General features: G+C 33.4%; 2 protein-coding genes across 2 annotated transcripts; both read right to left on the bottom strand.

Moving 5' to 3' along the window:
* Positions 1 to 891: 891 nt before the first annotated feature.
* LOC134710460 (uncharacterized) lies at positions 892 to 5,289 on the bottom strand. Its single transcript, XM_063570824.1, has one exon. It carries the CDS (start codon positions 5,287 to 5,289, stop codon positions 892 to 894), a length of 4,398 nt encoding a protein of 1,465 aa, XP_063426894.1.
* A 385-nt stretch (positions 5,290 to 5,674) lies between these two features.
* LOC134710459 (apolipophorins-like) lies at positions 5,675 to 14,789 on the bottom strand. The gene is made up of 17 exons (XM_063570823.1): positions 14,738 to 14,789; positions 14,262 to 14,309; positions 13,619 to 13,779; positions 13,199 to 13,447; positions 12,765 to 12,917; positions 12,388 to 12,583; positions 11,308 to 11,560; positions 10,722 to 10,887; positions 10,304 to 10,477; positions 10,023 to 10,169; positions 9,120 to 9,689; positions 8,525 to 8,868; positions 7,809 to 7,991; positions 7,258 to 7,519; positions 6,888 to 7,035; positions 6,399 to 6,647; positions 5,675 to 5,937 (listed from the first exon to the last, which is right to left on the bottom strand). The coding sequence occupies exons 1-17, from the start codon at positions 14,787 to 14,789 to the stop codon at positions 5,675 to 5,677; spliced, it is 3,618 nt and encodes a 1,205-aa protein (XP_063426893.1).
* Positions 14,790 to 16,816: the final 2,027 nt, after the last annotated feature.

The following is a 16,816-nucleotide window of genomic DNA, read 5'->3' as shown; positions in this document are numbered from 1 at the left end:
TTTCTTTCCTTAACGGCAGAGAAGGTGACTTCTAATTCGTGTTGTTTAGCTCCACTGTATGTTAACTGAGAAAGTGATCGGAAGTCTTTGAAATCGTAGTTAGAAGATGTAGCAAAGATCACATCATTTGAAAATGGAGTTTTGAGGGTGATGTCAATTTGTACTCCATTGGTCAAATCAGTTGTTATTTGTCCACTAATTTTATCATATCCGTATGATACATCAGAAGAAGATTTGAAACTGTTCAATGCACCATCATGGTTCATTCGGATGACAAAGTCTTTAGTAAATGGAGTTTTCATAGACCCTCTTATGTCAAGACGATCATTCACAATGACTGTCAGATCAGCTTCAGCCATTTTTTCGTTAACAGTCACTTCGCTGTGGCTATCAAAGTTTTTAGCGGTGCCAGAAAATCTAATGGATACATCAGCATTTCGTAGTTCAGAAAATGGTGTTCGGAGTGTGACAGATGCCTTTGTTACGTCATCAGATGAAATAGTTATGTCAGTCGTAATCTTCTGTTCGTTGATTCCAGCTTCAATGTTACCGTTCATTTTATTCATTGGTCCAGTTTTAGAATATACCATATACATCGTCTTTGCAGAATCAAATGGAGTTGAAATGGAAATTCTTCCTGAGACATCAGATTTGCTTTCCATTTGTGTCTCAACCATGATCTTGTCTTTCCCAAGTGATGCCTGTATGGTTGCTTTATTGTTGAATATAACTCCCTGGTATTCAAAAGTTGCTGCCATTTTTGGCACCTTCAATGCTTTGATGGAGACGGTTCCAAATGTTTGTCCTCTTTGACTGAACAAAGCATCAAAATCAAAAATGGTCTGTTTACCATATGCAATGTTTGAAGAAGATTTCATTTTTCCCTCATTGCTATGCATAATTGTAGCTTTTACAGTTTCTGTATAGGGTGTCTGCAATGTCAATTGTCCTTCTACACCACTGAGTGTTAAATGAGACATCAGCGACACTCTTCTTCTTGTGAAAAAGAATATTTGCTCGTGAACGGAAATTGTTTAAGCTTCCACTATGAGTAAAGGAAAGATCGGTTTCTTGATAGCCGACGATGGGTGTTGATATTTTCATCTCTGCTGACAGTTGACCTACAGTCTTGAAATTGATCTGAGCTGAGTATTTATCTTTGTTTGCTGCCAAATCCATCTTTGTACTGAATTCTGATAATGAACCAGTGTGTGAGAAGGAACCTGCCATCTTTTCATATTTCTTGAATGGAGTCTTTATGGAAATATCAGCACTTCTTGTTGGTTTGTTTATCAAGATATCTGCAGATATTGTATCTTTCTTGAAGTATGTTATTTCAGCATGAGATTTTATCTTGCTGTCTGATTTTTGATGTGACAAAGATGCCTTGACATTGCTGTAGCCAACAAAAGGTGTCTGTGCAGCCAACAGAATATCAATGGATGGATTAATTGCAAATCGTATGTCTGCAGCGACCATGTCTTGTTTACCTCGACCTATCTCGGCATGGCATTTAAAATTAGAAAGTGATCCTTCGTGCGATACAGCAGCATTCATTTTCTTCCAACCGGCAACTGGAGTTTCTACACTTGCTTCCCAATTGAATTTAGACCCTATTGATGTTTTCATGTTGGCTTTAACAACGTCTTTTCCTTTTTTAATATTGGCATCACACTTGAAGCTCTTCCATGTTCCTTCGTGTTTCACGTTGGCAATGACTTTCTTATATCCTTTAAAAGGAGAAACAAACATAAATGTAGCTTTCATTACTTTAGCCAGACGGAAATTAAAATCGGTACTGATTTTCTGTTTCTTGCTGTAGATTAGGTTCATCTTGTTTCTGAAGCTTTTCAGATTTCCCTTGTGAATAAGAGTCATAGTAATATCCTCAAACATTGGTGCAGACAATTTCACGGATCCCTTGATACGTTTTCCAGAAATAAGTGCTACATCAGCAGAGGCTGGAGTCATTTTACCGTAAGCATATTGAACATGAGATTTAAGATTCCTCAAGGACCCGATATGATGGAAAGATGCTTTAAAGTCATCCATGAACGCTGATTTGACTGTCAAAGATCCTTGCATTTTAGCCAGATTTTTAAAGATTATTTCGATTTGATGTGGCTCGCCCTTCTTGTATTGTGCTTTGACGAGAGAATTGAATTGTTTCATGCTTCCTTTATGGTTTATCTCCAAAGATATTTTGTCCATAGATGGACACTTGTATGACACAGATGACTTAAAGTTAGCTTTATTATTAAATGTTATGTCCAATATGTGTTTCTGGTTGCCCTGGTACTGTAGTTCACCGTGTGTCTCCATTGACGGATATTTTCCTTGATGATAGACTGACAGACTTACTGGTTTGCTGTATGGACTTTTGACGGTGATGGAAGCGTCTTTCCTTTCGGCGTTTTTAACGGAAGTGTCTATAGAATATATATTGCCTTTAGGATATTCGATTCCTACAGAAGATGAAATGCCTTTGTCGTCATTTGTGTGTTTTATTGAAGCAGATGCATGTTGAAATTTGGCGAATGGAGTCTGAATTTCAAAAGTTGCATCAATGTTATCCAAATCCATTGTGTGACTTGATTTGACACTGATATATTTAGCTGGAAGGTATTCTATATTAGCAACTGTTCTTGTGGATCCGCTACTTCTTTGACTAGAGACGGTTATCTGACTAAATGGAATGGCCTCGAATGGGGTTTCAATGCGGAAGTTACCATCGAATCCACCATTTGTATTTACGGCACTGGATATTAAGAACTTCTTTGTGATTGGTTCTGCTTCAATGCTGCTTAAAAGAGAGAAAGATCGTAAGTCTCCTTTAGCCTCTATTACAGAGTTAATTGTTTTCATGGATTCGTATGGTGTAGCAAGAGCTGTTGTGAACACAAAGGCATCATTCCAACGGAATCGGTTTTCCAATGATATTTCTTTTCCGTTATCGTATCTCACCGAGCCCGACGTCACAATTACTTCAGCTTGATTCGTCTGCTTAATATCAACAATAATGTCCTTTGTAAAGGGTGTTGATGTCTTCAAGAAACCAGCTGGGTATCCAGACATCATGTCGACCATACCATTAACGCTTATTCTTTTCTTATCCATTTTCAGACTGACTGACCCCTCTTTCTTGATACCAGATTTATAGTTGATGTCAGCGACGTATTTTGTGCCTTTAGGACAGGTGTAGGTCATCTCAGAATTTAGGGCGTTATTTCGAGTTACATGTTTAACTGATGCTGACATTGTTTGCATGTCATGGAAGGGAGTTTTTATGTCTAAACTGCCTTCAACGTGATCTTTCTGCACCATGTAGCTTGATTTCATGATTATTTCTCGTCTTGGGAGATATTCAATAACTAGATCTGATGATGTCATTCTAGAAGTGGGTTTAGAAACCAAACTTATTTGACTGTATGGTATTTGTTGGAATGGAGTTTCCAAACGAATTTTTCCATTGAGCCCATTGACAGAGTTCCATTCTGATGTCATCTGGATTGGTCTAAAAGTAGGTTCAATTTCTAAACTTGCGACTGTTTTGAAAGCAGTTATACCTCCATCAAACTTGAGTAATGTTTCAAATTTCCTGACTGACTTTATTGGTGTTACAACTGATATCTTGACAATTTTTGTGTTGTCCCATCTGAATCTGTTTTCCATGGCCATAATTTCAGTTTTTCCATACTCAATAGATGATGAAATGATCTGTTCCCCATCAATTGCTCGATCAATACTTAATACAATAGGTTTGGTAAATGGTGACCTAAATTTAAGTTTACCGTTTTGGCTGTTCTGCTGACGATCAAAGGTTCCACTTGCATCGATTTCATTATCATTCAACTTCATATTAATTTGTCCTGACATTGGAAAACGGGCATATTCAGATATAATTGAAGTTTCAAAAGTGATATCAGACATTTTGAAAGACTGTTTTGACATCACCTTGCCAGCTTCTCTCTTGTAGTCTAAATGACCAGACATCATAACGTTACTATTAATAGATAAGGTTGCTGAACTGTCTATCAATGATGGTCTGTGTTGATGATCAACACGCAGAAGGATATCGTCCATAAGTGGAGATTTAATCTTCAGGTTAAATGATACTCCCCCTTCACTAAATGTTATGGCTTGTCTTCCATTTACGTCCAATTCATAAGATTTACCATTAATATTTGACTGCATTTTAGAAATGAGTTCATTGCTGGTAATGCTGTGATCCCAATTTGCATCATATTTGTTGTTTGGTAGATTAAAGACAATTTTTCCTTTATTCTTCAGTCCTCCTTTTGTAAATCTGTGATTCATTTGACCTTCATACTGGTATACTTTGCCATTGTGCTCCATTGCTAAAGCGTTCTGGTATTTGTTGTCTGTAGTTTTATGGTGGAAGTTTACAGAAGCTGTTTTCAAACTGGATAATGACGATTTTACACTAATTACACCGTTTACATCCTGGTCATCGTTACTGTAGTTAATATCAACTTTTACTTTCTCGTTGTTGAGTTCAGTTTTCAGCATACTTTTTACCTTTCCGCTGTATTCATGGTCCACTTCTACTGAGGACATTTGGAAACCCTTGAATGGTGTTTTAACTGTAACTATTCCATGAAATTTATTGGCATTGAATGGTTTGTCCAAATTTACTAAAACTCCAATTTTGTTTGATTTCTGCCATGTGATATCCATTGAGTTCTGATATTGTTTGGTAGTTGACATCAAATCATAATTCATTTGTACTAATCCAGTGACAGGTGTCTGCATTCTAAGGGTTCCAGCTCTTCCTTCATCTTTGTTTTTAAGATTAAGATCCAAAGCTATTTCCTCTTTCCCTCCCACAAAGATATCAAAATGGCCCTGAGTATTTATATCAACTATATGATTATAACTCGATAAGACACTAGTGAATGGGTTGACATGTTCTAGTCTAGCGTTTACATCCATGGAGTTTTTGTATGTCAAATCTCCTACAAACTTTATTCTTTTTGATTCATCTTTATCAGCATCCCACTTAACATCAAATGCTCCGGTATACTGAGGATTGTTGTTCATTGCTTCAATTTCAGCTGTCACGCGTCTGCTGTTAACCTTCACATCCCCAGACATCTTGATCAATGTCTTTGGTTTGTATTGGGAAGTAAATGCCAAAACATATGATTTTCCAATCTGTGCTCCTACTCTGAAATCCCTAGGGCTCCCGTTTAGCTGACCAGCAATGGTAAAAGGTTTTCTTTCTGGAAGTGTTACATCATTAGATATTTCGAATTCAATATTTGACATGCTCTTGATGGCAGATTTTATCGTTGTTCTTTGTTTACCGATAGTGGCAGCGAAGTCGTTGGTATATTTCTGGTTGTTCTGTTGGATGAAGACATTTGATATGGAAAGGGATTTCTCATTCAATGAAAGGGAAATTCCACCAGAAACAGATGTCAATTTCTTTGATTTATTTTTCAGGAAGACTGATGTGCTCAAGGTGTGTTTTTTACCAACTGACACCGAAATGCTGGTATCCAGTGCCTTTTTGGTATGAATGTGACTTCCCTTTATCTTCAAGTCTGTTGCCTAGAAAACAAAATATTTGGTACCATATAGACATCGTTCTTCAAAACAAAATCAGTTTACATATAAACTTTCTATTTTATTCTTTAGAAAAGAATAATTACTAACCAAAATATTTCATTGGAGAACGTGTTAATCCGGTAACAGTCAGGTCAACCTTTGCAGCTTTTTTATATTTCATTTCCACTGAACCGCCAAGACCCATCAACAGTTTCGCTGGCGTTTTAACTGAGATAAATGGACTGTATCTCAAAGATTGTTTAGTTACTAGTGTCTGCATTCTGGTCTCAAAACTATATTCTTCTTTTTTGTCCATTGTAAAACTGCCCTTGATTGATTTTATAACCTTCTTGTTTAGCATGTTCACTACAAAAAAAACAGCAAAAACCATACACTTAAACTTCTCTTTTATGTAGAATTAAATATAGTATTTAAATTAAAAATATGTATATGTAAAGTATGAAGAAAATAAACATAAATTGAAACTATGCCTATAATACATTTGTTTTGTATACATCAAAGCATTCATTTGCTGGTTTTTATTTTAACATTTAAAGTATATCGGATCATTGAATTTCATGAAAAAGATGTAATACTTTTTCTATGTTGTGTCATGTGTTCTATTGTTTGTCTGTCTTTCTTCTTTCATTTTTAGCCAGTCGTTGTCAGTTTATTTTCGTTTTGGGTATTTGACTGTCCCTCTGGTAATGTTCGTCCCTCTTTTAAATCTGGCATGCTGATTCGTTTTGATTTATTGTTTATTTATTTTGGTATTCTTTGCAAGGGGATGTGACTTTAACATCTATGAATATTGATGTATAACTCACATCTCATGTTGATTGGTTCTTTTGAAACTCCACGAATGGTAAATGCAGAATCCAAAGTTGTTCCCGCCAAATATTCAATAGTTCCATCAAGTTTAATGTTATCCTTCTTTGGTATGACTATTTCTACAGATGGTGTATATATCATTTTAGAAGACTTCTTCTGACTAGCTAAAGCTGCATTGACTGAGTATTCTGATTGGTCAATAAGTAATTTACCATTTAATTGTCTTTGTTTGGTATCGACAGCTCCTATAAAATAGATTATTTTTTGTAAAAAGTATTAACAAAAGTATTGATCTCTTACTTAAATAATAAAAAGGAAGAAGTCCATAATACCTGATAGATATAATGTTATCTAAGATTTCAAACTTTAAAATCATGACTTAATACTGAATTAAATTTTACTGTGAAAATTGATAGCATTGTCAATAAAAAATAACATTGAAGTTATTAAAAAAAATGCATAATTCTTTATATATTAAAAGTTACCATTGAAGGTTGCCTTTTTCCATGGTGACAGCATCATCATTTCAATATCATGTTTCTTCATATTCAGATTGAAACCGAGTCTCATTTCTCTATCAACCTTTGACCCTGGTGTGTTAAATCCTACATTGGCAATCACTAAAGATTTTGTCTAAAATAAATTATAATAATAAAACCATTATACCTCACGTCGGAAAAAATACAAAAAATAAGATTAATGATATATATATTTATATTCCTGTTATGATATGTTTGGTGGAAGTATTATTACCTAATTGAAAAATAAGACTTACTTTCAGTGATCAAAAATAAATCCATAATTTTTAAACATTAGTCTTAAGCAAAGAAGTAAGCTGTAAAAAGCGGTAATTACCTTTCCAAATTTATACTCCATTTTGTAACCAGTATGGCTGTCTCTCTTGTAGAGTGTAACACCAGCTGTCAATGGTCCAGTTAGGGGGAAATATGGAGAATCAGCCTTTAGAGAAGCATTAGGGTAGGAAATTTCACCACATAGTTCAAGTCCAGTCACGTGTGCAATGTCATCACCAGTGCATAGTTTCTTTGTTTGTCTGTTTTGTGTTACCATCTTTTGTTCACGGGTCTCATCACGATGAACAGTAAAGAATGAAGTTCTGCAAAAAGATTTATATAAATTATGCAAGGTTTATATGTAACAAAGTTAACATGTATATGGATAAGAGACTGTATTCCCTTTTCTTCTTTTTAGATTAATAAATATGTAACAGATAGAAAAGAACAGAACAGTCAATTATTCTAAAAATCCATGCTGTTGATATGGAAAGAGGTAAGTTAAGGTTGTCATTCAAGTGCAAGAAAAACCCAGACTGGTTATATTAAAGAGTAAAAGAAAAAAAAATTCATGACCTAAATATTTTATTATGAAAATATTTTCATACTTACTTTGCTTCAAATATTTCTGTCTTTGCATCTGGTGTCTTCCATTCTGCACTAAAGAGTTGTCCACCTTTTATTTCCAGATGACCTTCAACAGCAGAGGCAGAGTTCACTGAAGATACCATTTTCATTCCAGCTTTAGTTACGAAGGCATCAACACTCATTAGACTTGTCACTTCCAAAGCAGCACTGAATTAAAAAGATACTTTATTGATCAATATACAAATTTACCTAGAAAATATGCATTTCTTAATCGTGCGTATGAATATATATCTTTTCAGATCTACATTCTTTCGCAACTGTGGTATACGGGTTTGTTTTTTTTTTGGCGTATAAGCATGCATAGTCTTTCATTTATTTATTTTTGTTTAGAAAAAAATTAACATCAGACTTGTTTGATTCTATGTATTCACTGTTTAAAGCAATTATCATTACTTTATAGTTTGAAAATTTGTTGGTTGATATAGTTTTTCATTTCTTTTATATCATCAACCACAGGATATTTATTGCGAAAAATTATGGCAAATTTTATGTTTGAATGAACAGCGAAGACAATCATAAAACTCCATTCAAAATATTGTTGTTGACTGATATATGTGCTTATTTGCTGATGTTTTAGGTTGTATTTCAAGCTGACATTTGGTTTTGGTTTGGTTGTTTTTGGGTCTTTTGTTTTGGTTGATCTTTATACTAAAATTGTGTATCTGAGTATCTAATATTACCTTGGTCGAATTTTTCCATCGATGGAAACTGTCATGGGATTTGACTGAATTTGTCTAAGGTCCATTTTACCGGAAGCTTGAACGTCAATTGTAGCACTTCCGTCTAAACTGATGTTAAGTGGGAAACCAGACATTGTTGGAATTATGATACTGGTATCTAGAAACATGAAGCTCTGTGTGAAAGAATAGTCTTGCTCTTTGGCCAGATTGATGATGAAATCCAGAATGTTGAAGTTTTGTCCTTCAATCAGACTTTTGATATCGTCGGTGTTGATGTACTGTAATTCATTGCCAAATATTCTCAAATACATGCTTCCTTTGAACTCTTCCATTGTTGATCCAAACTAGAAATTGCAAAAATAAAGAATATTAATATTAATCAAAAATACTGTAATTTATAAGATGAAAAAGAAGAAAAGTACGAAACTATGTTAAGAACTACATTTCTGATTATTTTATATAAGTTTTGCTTTTTAAATAAAACGAGTAGGCACTTAATGTATAACAAACAAAATAGGAATAAATGCAAATGTGAATGGATTTCAAATACAATATGAAAAGAACGGCTATTAACTTCTTTCAATCTATTGCTAACCTCTTCGTTCAGTTTATCCATTGCTTTGTTGCTAATTCCTTTTACAGATTGTTTGACAACATCCTTTGACTTGCCAAAATATCCTTCAGGTCCAAAGTATGATTCTAGGAAATACTCTAGTCCCTCTACTCTTCCTCCAAACTCAAACAGGTTGACAGAGTGACCAAAAAGATCAACGGTGAGGTTAGTCATGGCTGATCTTGGAAGGAAAGACTTAGAAGACCAAATAAGATTGCTGTCAATTGCGGCACCTGTGTTCATCTTTTCTAGGAAAAATGAAGCTTCATAGTTTCTGGAATACTTCATTTTTTCTAAGTTGAATTCTTTCTTCAGTATGTCATTAGATAAAATTGATTTTATGCTTTGTTTCAGTGGACTTGATGTTTCCATTAGATTTGTAAGGTGAGTCCAGACGAAGGAGCCAACTTGATTTACTTCTTCTGATTCCAGTGTTGTCTGGATTCTGTTGAGGATAGACTTTGAAGGACATGTCATCAGTCCTAGGTAAGCAGCAATTCTTATTTCGGAATCCTCATCGCGATTCAAGTAAATGGTCATCAACTCGTTTCTCTAAAAGAAAACAAATCCTATTTTGAAGATATATTTCTTGCATGTAAGTATATTATTTTGCATTAATAATACATTCGATATTTGTCTAAAATACACTGTTTTTAATTATTGTTTTTTCATTTCCTATCCTTAAATTATAAGATAAATCAATTATGATATTTGATAACAGTAACATCCAAATTAACAGTTTTGCATAACAGTGATCAGACTCTTATAACAACACAAATATATAAAGGCAATTTTGATAATAGTTCAAAATATAATGTCGTCAATTTAACAAGTCAAATTATAGATTTGTTTATCATAAGAAATAATTTATAAGTTTTTAATTACGTTTGCATCACATGCCATTCGGCGGAAGGCTTGAGCTGCAGCAAGGCGAACCTCTGTCGGGTTTTCTTTTCTCGTCAAACAACTGTTTACCATTGTGATACTGCTAGAGAAACCAGCATTTCCAAAGGCACGTAAGGCACGGATAATCTGAAACGAAACATAAAAGATTAGTGAATTATCCTATATTGAAAATATTGTTGTCTAATATGACAAATTCAATTTAAACGTAAATTTTCCGAGGAACAATCAACATGTTTTAAGAAATGAATGAAACTGCTTACGTTGTTAACATTGTTCTTGTCTGCATAGCATCCAACACCTATCTTGTCTTCTAAGCTGGCAACAAGGTTTACCATATCAATGTCGTTAGCACAGGAAGATGTTTTACAGTAGGTGTACACAAGGGATGAAACTGCAAGCATGGCTTGTCCGTTCTTTGTGTTAGTCAACAAAGGCTAAAATGAAAAGCATGAACACCATACATTATGATGAAACATATGTACATTAACTTTTATATTTAAAAGAGCCGTCACTGTCTATATGTATAAAGATATTTACACATTTGAAAGAACCGGTTTTATCATTACGTATACACATATTTACATATTTACAAAGAACCGTTACATTTTAACATCTTGAAAACGAAATCGATTCATTTAATGTTTTGTTTCCAGTTAATAATTAAAGAGTTGTGTATACCTTCAGTTCCAATAGCATGTCTTTTGTTGGATGTTGAATAAAAGATAGACTTGTCATCCACATATCAGCTTCAGCTCCGGTAACTTCGTCGGTATTAATCAAATGTGTCATCATTTTCAAAGAAGCTTTAGTTCCAACCATTGGAATGGCGTCAAGGAAGAATTTCCTGCAAATTATAAAACAATTGTTTTACACTTTAAACTTTAAATAAAGCAAAGGCTCTTTTGCAGTTACGGTATCAATTATTTAAGACTTCTCATTAGATTGGAAAGGTAAATTTTTACAAAGTATTGAAGAAAAAGAAAATGTGTTTAAAACTCTGACCAAATGACCGGTGTCATGCTTGAAATCACGTTAAATGTGAGATAATGTGATAAAAAAAAACAACATAAAAGCTACGAGAAAGCAGAATTTGAATTATTTGACCTAATATTTAGCCGATCATGTAATATTGTACAGTACTGAGGTCGTAAATGGCATACAGTACTGAGGTCGTAAATGGCATACAGTACTGAGGTCGTAAATGGCAAACGCTGCACTGAAAAAATATCACATATATAGTATATTTCCTATATATTATACATACCTGACTTTTGTATTCTTTGGACATACTTTTCCTGAATGTACTTTCTTGTGGACACTTTCCATGCTATCACTGTCTAACGTTTTCATAAGTCTGACAAGCTCAGTAAATTGTTTGGCTGTGGATACTTTCACGGCATCTTTAGATAATTCGCAAAATTCTGTCAGTTTGTTCAGAACCTCCTTCTGTGCGTTTGCAGAATTGGAGTTGTCAAAAGCATGCTCAAATGCCAGTGTTGTTCTCTTTTCAGTAGACACTAAAATTGAACATGAAATACTAAATTAGGAAATTATCTATATATCGTTTGAACGTTAATGTGATACACAAAATTGTTATTAATTTGCGTAATATCTCTTATGGTCTTATCTTGATCGGGAACGTAAACACAACAGACAAATTCATCTATTGTCAACTTTGCCATTAAGTAGTGAACAACGGGTCATATAAGCTGTAGTATTAAATTTTTTTTACAAGGAAACAAATGACGTGTGGACTTCGTCTATATTTGGAAGAGTTTTGTAGATAAAAAGTTCTAAATAGTATTTATTTGATTCGCGATGCATATATCAACGTATAAATAACACATAGCTGAGAGGGTGATAGAGCAGATTGTTACCCCGAGAAAACATTGTCAACTGAGGCGAAGCCAAGGTTGACAATGTTTTTTCGAGGGGTAACAATCTGCTCTATCACCCTCTCAGATATGTGTTATTTAATTTATTATACTGAATGTTCTGTTATTACTGTCGATTAATTTTAAAATTCAAAGTAATAAACTATGACAATTGTACATAAACATCCGTATTTAATGAAGCGCACACTTGATCAAACATCTCCGTGAAGGGTAATAGAGTATTTGCCATAGAATAGAGTCGTATTTAATAAAGCGCACACTTGATCAAGCGTCTCTGTGAAGGGTGATAAAGTATTTGTCATAGGATAGAGTCGTATTTAATAAAGCGCACACTTGATCAAGCGTCTCCATGAAGGGTAATAGAGTAAATTGACACCCTCGTATTAGCCAATCAAAATCTGGCATTTTGACATGAAGTATAATAATAGTTTCTGTTGATTCAATTTCACCTTTTGTAGATCTGCTTTGACTCTCTGTAATATATTTCAATGTCTGTTTTGTTTCTGTAACAGCTCCTCTGGATTCTCTGGAGAATGGTCGGAGAACATGTTGTTCCTCACAACTGCTGCTCTGAAGGATACCAGTTTTACTGATTCCCTGTTGACATTCGTGAGTGCTTTTAACCAATGGCATTGACTGGATTTCCTACAACAATAATACAAAAATAATGAAAACCGTTTTAGTTAAACATAGTCATTGGTTTTTAATCTACTCTATTTGTTTAACATGATACAATATTGTTTTGAAAGTGAATCCAACTATAGAATATGTATAATTTGCGATACCCTTAATTTAAAAAAAAATGGCATATAGAATAATAACTTACAGACGGTACTCTATATGGTGTTCCTTGCATGGCTGTTTTGTAACCATGACGATCTACACATCCTAATGTGTCTTTTGTCTTCTTGATTGTCATTGTGTACCACCCATTGGAAGCCAGAGAGTAATTTACATCACAACTTCCGGTTACATCCATCTGAAAAGTATTTCATTTTTTTCTTATTTCATCACATACGGTAAATGTTAAAAATTGAAATAGTTAGAATAATAATAGATTTTATGATAACTTTCTTTTTTAATGTTAAGAATAACGACTTGGCCCCACTTACGGGAGGAGGTGACTTATTTGTTATAATCGAAAAATAGAAAAAAAAAATCAAAATAGAGCAAAACGAATAGCTACACAAAAACACGAATAGAGTTATTTTAAAACTGAATGATCGGTTTTCCATAGATTATTGTGCTACACAATTTTACCTCTTTGGTTTTCTGTTCTTGACTGAAATCATCCATAGAGTTCTGGAAAGCAGAGATGATTGCTCGTTTGATATTAAGAGCCCATGTCTGTTCGTCGTTAGAAGGACATAGTTCATCAACACGGCCATCTTGGAAGGAGAACATCAATGGGTTCTGTTCAAGACTTTTCTTGAATTCGCCTGTGACGTCAGCATTGCGTCTTGTGTTTGGTGATTTAGGGTCTGATTCAGTAAGTACTACATCAGAAACCTGAAAATGGAAAGATCATTTGGATTCTGAATACGAAAATGTATCGATATGAATTCAATCTATCGAGACTTATAATATTAATGACACAATGTTTACTTATAGTTTTAACAACAACAAAATTAATGACGATTAGTAATTGAATTTAAATTAACTTGTTTTCTTCTTTATTACCTTAAGCACAAGATCGCATTTTGACTGAACCTCGATGTGAACTTTTGCAGCCATGTCAATTCCCGCTTTATCTTCGGAAGCCCCTTGTATTGTCGTTGACACCTTTGATGTGTAGTCATAGTCGTATGTCTTTCCGGTTTCGTATCCAAATTTTTTCGATTCTGCAAAATAAGAAAATTACCATAATAAATCCTCCTTTTCATAAAAGACAATATATGCTGTTACACAGTGAACTTATATCAACGGAAGTTTATATTTTTTAAAATACAAGGATAAATATAGACTGTCCCTGTTCGAAGTAATGGGGAAAACCTTTTATTAATAGATCGTTTGAATTATTTCGGTTTTATGGAAAAGGGATTATTGTCATGACTGTAAAAGATACAGCTATTATATAGCAAATAAAGAAATGCATCTTATCAAAATGCATGTGGATTTCTATTTGTGGGCTTTAAAGCTCCATTATCTTAAGAATACATTGATGTTTATATTATAAAATAACGCTAGATTAGGCATTCCCGTCAAAATGTTACAAAAAAAAGGAAAGGATGCAAAACAAAGAAACTCAAACTAGGATGATCTGAGACGGATTACCCTTGGTAGAACAAAGGAGCTGGGATGAATATTGTTTCACTTGACTTACCTGTACATTGTCTTGAACATGTGGCAGTCTGTGATTTAGGTAGTTTAGCTGAAAACGAATATCATAGTTAATAATAAAAATAAGAAGATGTGGTATAACTGACAATGAAACATCTCTCAACCAGACACGAGTATTTCATAGTACGAACTTGAAGAATTATTAAGCCCAAAATAACAGATGCAAAACAATTCAAGCAAGAAAACGAACGATCTTATATAGTTTTACGAACAAAACAATAAACGAAAAAACAAGTATAATATGAAGTAAAAATGCGATACACAGAATTGGGTTTTTTCACGATTTTTACAATAATCATAATCAGTTTCTCATTATCATTCAATATTACAAAATACACATGTGTTTTTGGATAATAAATTATTACGAAATACACATGTGTGTTTGAATAATAAATTATTCGTTTTTATCGTTACTTATTTGAATCAAAATTAGTAATATATAATTAGCCTATAACAAACCTGCTTGATTAAGTACCACAAGGGCACATAATATAAGTAACTTTAGCCCCATTATGGAGCTTGTGTAATATCTCGTTTCTAATTGAGGTGTTCCAATTGGACTGTGTCTTTTATACTAAATATGTGATAACAAGTTGCTGACAGAGATAGGGGTGCAGGGTAAATTCCTCGATAGTAGATCTATAATTAATAATTATCTGTACTTTGTTTGGTTCATTAAAAGTTATCAATTATATCTTTCGTAATCATTGGTCAAATGTCAATAGAAAGTTCAATTATAATGTTGCACAACCATTTCTAATTCACTTCAATTTATTTTAGACAATCAAAGGAATTTTTCGTCGGAATAAAGTAAGAAAAAAAATTTGTAGGCACAAATAAATAAAAAAAAATCATTGAAGAACTTATCTTCTTAGTTGATTCAACTGCATTGTCAACTTTATTGTTATAAATCTGAAAATATATTAATGGTAGAAAAAGATGTTTTACACCTGAGATCACCCCCAGTTTTTGGTGGGGTTCGTGTTGCTTAGTCTTTAGTTTTCTATGTTGTGTCTTCTGTACTATTATTTGTCTGTGTTTGTTATTTTAATTTTGGCCATTGCGTTGTCATTTGGATTTTTGTCTATGAGTTTGACTCTCCCTCTGGTATCTTTCGTCACTCTCTTTTAATTATTATGTTCTATTTAATGATATTTGACCAAAAGTGAGGTACCATTTAACAAAATGATATTTTTCAAGTAAGAGACGTCATAAAAAATGCTTGAAATATTTGCCACTGGACGCTAAGCAAACATCAATTAATCAATAAAATGGTATATTTTGGACATGCTGCAGTCATATTGACTTTATCATTAAGCTTTTTTACTTCTCTATTGATACATCTCGAAATTATCAAAAGACTATATGGTCTCAACTCTTCAACTGATAAAGGAAATCGGATAAACATTTAATTGTATTGGTACATAAAAAAGCTGATAAAAACTTATACAACTGCTTGCAAAATAACGAGGCACAAGATGATTAGAAAAAACAATAAAAGCACCGAAATTGTAAGTTTGAGAAATAAATTTTACCTGATTATAGAAAAGAGAATGATATTTTAGATAGCTAGACCAACAGTGCTCTCTGATATTTATTATTGACCTGAAATTGATGATTTGCCTCTAAAAAGGCATTTATATTTTGCATTTACAACAGCATTAATTGTATACATTAGATTCAACTTCATCGGAATATTTCGATTTATAATTTTATCATATCTAACATTATCTTTTTCGTATCTAAAATAAACAGAAGTTTGTATAATTAACTAAGGACAGAGGCATTCACACTTGATTAGATTTATTACGAAAGAACAAAAATACGCGATAAACTTCTATGAGACAACAATTTAACGAAAAAGAAATCATAAAGTGAACTAGAGGTCAATTTAAAAGGTTTGGACGGGGTTTACAGAATACCGATTAATAGACCGAATCTTCAGAAAAACAGGACCCATCTAATTAAGAATAGAGAAAAATAGGACATAAACGTAATGAAAAGATGATGTTTTATTAGAGGATAGTGTGCATAAATAACACAAACCAAAGATTAAGGACCTAACAAATAAAACAGATATCAAAAATTAATGACCCCAATTCCCCTTTCAAAAAGAAATCCAGCTCTTCATATTAAGTATGAAATAAAATAAAAGTGTATTTATCCTATTCAATCGTCCCTTATAAAACAGAAATAGTGAATAACAAGAATGTGTCCATAGTACACGGATGCCCCACTCGCACTATCTTTTTCTAAGTTCAGTGGACCGTTAAACTGGGGTCAAAACTCTAATTTGGCATTAAAATAAGAAAGATCATATCATAGGAAACATGTGTACTAAGTTACAAGTTGATTGGACTTCAACTTCATTAAAAACTACTTGAACCAAAAAAAAATGGGACAGACGCACAAACGGGTGAACGGACGCACATACCAGAAAACATAATGCCCGTAAATAGTGCATTAACATATTTAATATCTAATGACAGGCCTTTAATACCTGATTTACAAATGGACAATAAAAACTAAGTATGTCAT

The sequence above is a fragment of the Mytilus trossulus genome, chromosome 3, assembly GCF_036588685.1.
Source record: "Mytilus trossulus isolate FHL-02 chromosome 3, PNRI_Mtr1.1.1.hap1, whole genome shotgun sequence".
NCBI lineage: Eukaryota > Metazoa > Mollusca > Bivalvia > Mytilida > Mytilidae > Mytilus > Mytilus trossulus.
The sequence above is the reverse complement of the archived record's forward strand: the minus strand, read 5'-3'. Positions and strand labels throughout refer to the sequence as shown.